Raw genomic sequence first — 7,508 nt, forward strand, 5'->3', positions numbered from 1 at the left:
TTTCACTGTCACTGGCCAGGGATGGAGGGGACTTGACTTGTCCAGGGTCCCCAAGCTTGTCAGCGTCCTGGCTCCAGGCCCAGTACTCACAACTTCTCCCTTGGACTTGATGGTGGTTGAGTTGGGGGCAGAAGGTAAGACAAAACACACAGGGGACTTGCCTTGCTCCTATGATTGTGTTTATTTGTGAAGGCCCACCTATAAGACATTCTGAAAAGAGCAGGAGCTCTGAGGCTCATTTCTGATGTGACGCGTGTGCGTCTGCATCCAAGGGGCAGTCGGGGCAGGAAGAGGCGCCCGTAATGCTCCTCAGGCTGCCTGAGCTGTGGACGAAGTGCCAGCCAAAAGCCCGAACACTGGTGGGCATGGGGGTGGCGAGGGAAAGCAGAAACGAGCTGGGGAAAGGGCAGGGGCGGGTGGAGACACTCATGATTCGTCTCGTTCAGTGACAGTGGAGAACACGTGCACAGGCCCATCTCGCCTCTAGTCCTGACTGAGGGGCCAACGGAGAAAAGGCAGAAGAGGAGACTGTCTGAGTTCTCAGAGCAAGGGAAGGGAGGGCCCCCGAACTTCCAATTGCCTTGCCCCAGTCAGCCAGGGCCTTCTTTCCTCCCTCCCTCCCTACCCCTCTTAGTACTGCTTGTGAGGACACTGAATGTTTTACCAGGCTCAGGCAATAGAAGCTGCTAAAGCCTGAGAACCGAGTTCAGGGAGGGAGAGGAGACCTGGTCAAGTCCTGGGTGAGATATAGTAGAGACAATCAGACTAGGGCAGAGTTTGTGTCTGTGGCTCTCCAGGGGTGGGGAACGGCTTTGTCTGCTAAGGGCAGGGCACCAGGTCATTTGTATTCTGATGGGATCCTGTGTGGGGGCCCAGGGGGATAAGGTGTCTCTGGGGTTTCTTTAAGGTCTCAGAGAAGGAGACCTCCTGTGTGCAGGTTGCTCATGGAACCATTTGGTTCCAGAACTCTTAAAGAAAACTGGAAGAGTAACACTCACCCTTGTAGGGACTGTAGCTCAGGAGGTAAATCACAGCCTATGTAGGCCCCATTGCTTAAACTGTATTCCAGCAAAGCACTGAAACAAGGATCCTGTTGTGAATTAGAAAAACAAACAAATCACATTGTGTTCTCAAAGTTCACACATTAACCATTCAAACTGGGATCACCCACATTCAATGTTGGCTAACAGAAGCTCCGGCTTCCACACAAACAAAATTCGAACCCTGTTCAGCAGAGCACTTCAGAACGTCCACACCCATCTAGGCCCGGCACCTGCCCCTCCTCTACCCATTCCAGAGCAGCCGGGGAAGCTCAGAAACTCACCTTGACGAGAACATGTGGGTTGCCCAGCACAATCAGCAAAGCCTTGGGCCTGGTGATGGCAACGTTAAATCTCTTTGAGTTGGCCAAGAAGCCCAAGAAAAACCTGTCATCCTCAAACTTGTCTTCATTTGACCGCACCTAAAATCCAAGCCAAGAGCAAAGAAGGCAAACGAGGGAGTGAATGTCATAGGCCCGGGGCAGCAGGCAATGCTAACATGAGGGCTGATGCACTGGCAGGTGAGACGTTCCTACCACAGACACTTCTACTGCCATGGAGGAAAACCAGCAAGCTGCGGGCTCTGAGTGCAAGCCTTTAGTGTCGAGCAGAAGGGACCTTTGCCATAATGAACCTGCCAAGTGCCAGCGCAGGAGCCAACAACAGAGGACACTCTTGAGAAGGCGGCATCTGCTTACATCCTCACCCTCGGTGACTGACCTCTCTACAGCAGAAGAGGCCTCAGTCAGGCCTGTTTCATCACTGCAGTGATTCATCCCCAACGGACCAAGGATTTGAAAATCTGCCCTTGGCCAGGCCTAGTACATATGGGACTTGAGATGTGATCCTGTCCCCTGACACTGGGTTTGGGGCTCATTCACTTTCTCACAGGCCCTTGGTCACACTGCCTGGTGCAGATGTTTTTTTTTTGGGGGGGGGAGTGGCTTATGGCAGCAGTGGTCTGATCCTGAAGGCAAACCCAATGGGACCCTTTGAAGGGTGATGAGTGGGTGGGGGTGGTTAGTACCTAAGGACCTCACACCTGGGCTTGGTTTTTTGTGGCCAGAAGCCCTGTTTACCTGACCAACAGAGATCAGGACCGTCCCCAGCCTCAGCTTTGCCCTCTTTCCCAATACTTCTAAACACTTAATCTTTGTTTCCTCCAATTATGGAGACGGAGGAGCATCCCTAAGTCTTGCCTGAATTTCCTGGCAGGCTGTGGTAATCGGGATTTAACTGTACTCTGAATGTCCTGTCTCTCCATTTCGAATACTTTTTGCATCCTCCTTTCTGCGGGGGCTTTCCAAGGTGGCCCCTGCCCCCTTTATCTCAGCTGCCCATAAGCTCAGCATTTCCTTCCTCTCCAGCTGCCATCAGTCCCTTGTCTAACTCCCTCCGTTCTCTGTTCTTCTCACCACATTTCCTTTTCTTTCACCTCATCTGAGATTCCCCTCCTGCCATCATCCACTGTTCTTGGTATGCCTTTTTGCTTAATGGTGGTGATGGCCCAGCTTCAGAAGCACTTACTTCCCTCCCAAGTCAAGACCTGCCTCTTTGGTATTAAAATTTAAATGTGCTCAGGAATTAGCTAAGGGAAGACAGGAAATGAGCTCATCGCTAAGTCCAGTTATTTGCCTCTGAACTACAGTAACACCTACTGTTGAGATGATGATAACCAAGTATTCTTGTCCTTGAAACTCCTCCACAGATCCAACCTTTATATCCATCAGATCAACGTTGCGCAAAAGAACTCTGATTTTCTCCACCTTAAAAACAGGAACAAAACCAGGAAAATATGAGTGTCCACCTTCTGGCTGGCCTGATTTGATCACACAGAACAGAAGGCAGTCACCAGAAAAGACCACCTCTTGGAATCTGCTTGGTAACTTTCAGCAAGAACTCCCAACATGTTTATCTTATACTCAAACCTTGGATTAACAGAGGGGAAACTACTATCATAGATTCAAGGGATGATCTTATGGGTCTGCACTTTTAACACTCAAGCCCCAAACTGTGTGCTTCCCATTAACGATTAGACTTTCAAAGCAAAGGCATTCACCTCATTGAGGCAGCACTAATAACAGTGGTCGCACAACACTCACTGGCATCCTCCGCCTTGCCCTCCCCCAAACCTGGGGCATTTCCCCATGAATACATATAGTATCTATAGAAGAGAGGCCCCAAATTAGAGCCAAGTAATGAAACACACATGTAGGAAACATGGAAAAGGCTCCTGACTACTCTGGTTACGGCAGGGCCTGGAAGTCCTCTTATTAAAGGACTTGTTTTTTTTTAGTCCCCAGAATATTTTTAGTTTTATTAAATATTTCTCAATTACATGTAAAACATTTTTTTCTGAAAATCTGAGTTTAAAATTCCCTCCTCCCTCCTTGAGAAGGCAAGTGAATTAGTCTAGATTATACATGTGCAGTCATGTGAATCATATTTTCATGTCAGCCACACCGTAAAAGAAAACAGACCAAAAAGCCTCCAAGAAAAATGCTTTAAAGAAAAGTCTGCTTCGATGTGCATTCGAACTCGTTCTTTCTCGGCAGCTGGACAGCATTTCATCACGTGCCCTATGGGACTGTCTTGGATCACTGTACCTCTGAGAACAGCTAAGTCCTTCACAGTTGATCCTTGCTGCAACGTTGCTGTTACTGCTTCTGCTCCCCTAACTTTCTATCAGCTGATCTAAGTCTTTCCAGGTTTTTCTGAAGTCCACCTGCTCATCATTTCTCATAGCACAGTACTATTCTATTGCAATCATATACTTGTTCAACCACTTCCCAATTGACGGATGTACCTTCAACTTCTAATTCTTTGCCACCACAAGAAAAGCTTTGGTTTTTTTTTTTTTTTGGTACATGCAGGTTTTTAAAAAATATCTTTGGGATACAAACCTCGTAATGTTATCGCTGGGTCATAGGGCATGCGTTTTAAAGCGCTTTGAGCACAATTCCTCCAAGAGTGCAGTAGATCATGTCCAAATTTCCACATCCCTTCTAACATGTCATTTCCCTTTTCTGTTTTATTAGTCAATCTGATAAGTATAAGGTGCTATCAGAGTCGTGTCATCTAATTAATAGCGATTTGGAGCATTTTTTTTTTCAGATGACCACAGATAGCTTTAATTTCTTCTCATGAAAAGCACCTGTTCATATCCATGGACATTTATCAACTAGAACTTGTAATCTTACAAATTTGACTTGGCTTTCTATCTATTTGAGAAATGAAGCCCATTATCAGAGGAACTTGGTATAATCCCTACCCCCACCTCAAGTTTCCTGTTTTCCTTCTAATTTTGGCTGCATTGGTTGTTTTGAGTAAAACCTTTTAATTTATTTATCAAGTTATCTATTTTACTTCCCATAATGTTCTTTACCTCTTGCTTAATCATAAATCCTTCTATTATCCACAGATCTGACAGGTAACATTTTCCATGTTCCCCTCATTTATGGTATCATCTTTTATGTCTAAATCATATACCCATTCTGACTTTATCTTGGTATGTGGTATGAATGTTGTTGCTTCTGCCAAACTGCTTTCTAGTTTTCCCAGCAGCTTTGGTCAAATAGCGGGTTCTTGTCCCCAAAGCTTGAATCTTTGGGTTTATCAAAACATTAGATTACTGTGGCCATTTACCTGATCTATTCCACTGATTCACCACTCTATTTCTTAGCCAGCACTATACTGTTTTCATGATTACCACTTTGTAGTACAGTTTGAGATCTGGTACTGCCAGGCACCCACACCAATTCCCTTGATATACCTGACTTTCTGTTTTTCCAGACGGATTTTGTTACAATTTTTTTCTAGCTCTATAAAATAATTCTTTTTGGTAGTTTGACATGGCATTGAATAAGCAAATTAATTTAAAAGTGTCATTTGGCTTGGCTTCCCCATGAGCAATTACTATTTTTCCAACTATTTAAATCTGTGTTAGAAATATTTTTTCACTGTGTTCATATAGTTTCTGAATTTGTCTTGGCAGGTTAACTCCCAAGTATTTTATATTGTCTGCAGTTACTTTAAACGGGATTTTTCTATTGCTTTCTGCTAGACTTTGTTGGTAATATATAGAAATGCTAATGATTTATGTAGGTTTATTTTATATCCTGCAACTTTGCTGAAGCTGTCGATTGAACTATTTTTAGTTGATTCTTTTAAGTATATTATCATATCATCTGCAAAGAGTGATAGTTTCCCTTTCCTTATTGCCGATTCAAATTCCTTTAATTTTTTTTCTTATTGCTACAGCTAACATTTCTAGCAAAATACTGAAAAATAGTGGTGATAATGGGCTTCTTTGCTTTATCCATGGTCTTACTACTGGGAAACCTAAGCTTATCTCCATTACAAAAAAATGTTGCTGATGGCTTTTTAGATACTACTTACCATTTTGAGGAAAGCTCCATTTATTCTCATGCTTTCTAGGAATGAGTGTTCTATTTTGTTAAAAGCCTTTTCTGTATCTATTGAGATAATCATATAATTTTTGTTGTTTTTGTTACTGACTGGATCAATTACACTGATGAATCTTCCTAATACTGAACTGACCCTACATTCCTGATATAAATCTCACCTGGTCATTATATATGATCTTTGTGATATAGTTTTATAATCACCTTAAAAAACTTTGTTTAAAATTTTTGCATGAACATTCATTAGGGAAATTAGTCTGCAGTTTTTTTTTTCTGTTTTTGCTCTTCCTGGCTGAGTATCAGTGCCATATTTGTGTCATAAAAATAATGTGGTAAGACTTCTTTGCCCATTTTTCCCGAAGAGTTTATATAATACTGGAATTGCTCATGTTTTGAAGAATTCATTTTTTAATCCATTGGGTTCTGGGGATTCTTTTCTAAATTTGTTAAATTTATTTTTCTAAAATTTTTCTAAGAGTTATTTAAATATTCTATTCCTTCTTCTGTTAATACGGGCATTTTACATTTTCATAAACATTCATCTATTTCATTTGGATTATTAGGATTCATCAGCATATAATTAGGCAAAATTGCTCCTAATAATTGCTTTCATTTCTTCATTGGTGAATTTATCCTTTTATTCTGATACTGGCAATTCGGTTTCCTTTCTTTTTTGAAATAAAATTAACCAATGGTTTATCTAAAATTTTTACTGTTTTTTTTTCTTTTCACAAAACAAACTCCTAGTTTTATTTATTGGTTCAATGGTTCCCTTACTTTCAGTTTTATTAATCTCTTCTTTAGTTTTCAAGATTTCTAATTTGGTGTTAAATTGAGGATTTTTAATTTGTTCTTTTTCTAGTTTTTTTTTAATTGCAATGCCCAATTCATTGTTCTGCTCTTTCTCTTTATTGATGTAAGCAAATAGGATATAACTTTCCCCCTAAGTACTGCTTTGGCTGCATCCCATAAATTTTGGTGTGTTGTCTCATTGTAATTTTTTTTAATGAAATTATTTGTTTCTGTAATTTGTTCTTTGATTCACTCATTCTTTATTATTTTTTAAAGCAATTGGGGTTAAGTGATTTGCCCAAGGTTACATGGCCAGGTGTTTCTGGGTGTGGTGCTAAGTATCTGACCCCGGATTTGATCCCAGGTCATCCCAACTCTGGGGCTGGTGCTCTTACTCGCTATGCTACCTGGCCGCCCCTAGATTCACTCATTCTCGAGGATTAGATTATTTTGTTTCCAATTAATTTTTGTTTCCACAGCCCTTTATTGAAAGTAATTTTTATTGCATTATGGTTTGAAAAGGATCCATTTAATTGTTCTGCTTTTCTGCATTTGGTTGTGAGGTTTTTATGCCTCAATACATGGTCAGTTTTTGTGAAGGTGCCCTGTACAGCTGAGAAAAAGGTATACACCTTTCTATTCTCATTCGCTTTCCTCCAGAAATCTAGCATATCTAACTTTTATAAAATTCTATTAATCTCCTTAACTTTTACTTGTCTGTTTTATGGTTAGATTTATCTAGTTCTGAAAGGGGAAAACTGAGGACCCCCACTAGTGTAGTTGTTACCAATTCGTCCTGTAACTTATTTCACTTTTTAAGAACTGAGATGTCAGGCCATTTGGTGCATGTGTGTTGTATGGCTATTACTTCATTGTCCATGGTACCTTTTAGCAAAACAGTTTCCCTGATTATCTCTATCAATTAGGTCTATTTGTGCTTTTACTTTGTCTGAGATTTTGATTGCTACCCCCCTCCTTTTACTTCAGCTGAAGCATAATATATTCTGCTCCAGCCCCTTATTTTTACTTTGTGTCTTTGTTTCAAGCATTATGCCTTATAAACAACATAGTGGGGGCAGCCAGGTAGCACAGCAAGTAAGAGCACCGGCTCCAGTGTCGGGATGACCTGGGGATCAAATCCGGGGCTCAGACACTTAGCACCCACCCAGAAACACCTGGCCATGTAACCTTGAGCAAGTTACTTAACCCCGATTGCTTAAAATATATATATATATATATATATATATATATA

The 7,508-nt window shown here is 41.4% G+C and overlaps 1 protein-coding gene across 1 annotated transcript in view; it reads right to left on the reverse strand.

The window, feature by feature from the left end:
- Window positions 1–179: 179 nt before the first annotated feature.
- MOV10L1 (Mov10 like RNA helicase 1) overlaps window positions 180–7,508 on the reverse strand; it is a 62,728-nt gene continuing 55,399 nt past the window's right edge. Inside the window, exons 24-27 of the mRNA XM_069102970.1 lie at window positions 2,699–2,806; window positions 1,325–1,462; window positions 999–1,090; window positions 180–493 (exon numbers count right to left, since the gene is read on the reverse strand). Of these exons, the coding sequence (XP_068959071.1) occupies window positions 484–493; window positions 999–1,090; window positions 1,325–1,462; window positions 2,699–2,806 (348 nt within the window). The 3' untranslated portion in view covers window positions 180–483. The remainder of the gene's footprint in view (window positions 494–998; window positions 1,091–1,324; window positions 1,463–2,698; window positions 2,807–7,508) is intronic.

Source organism: Petaurus breviceps, unplaced genomic scaffold, assembly GCF_028583685.1.
Source record: "Petaurus breviceps papuanus isolate PSGF00001 unplaced genomic scaffold, PetGlider_PUasm1.0 558, whole genome shotgun sequence".
NCBI lineage: Eukaryota > Metazoa > Chordata > Mammalia > Diprotodontia > Petauridae > Petaurus > Petaurus breviceps.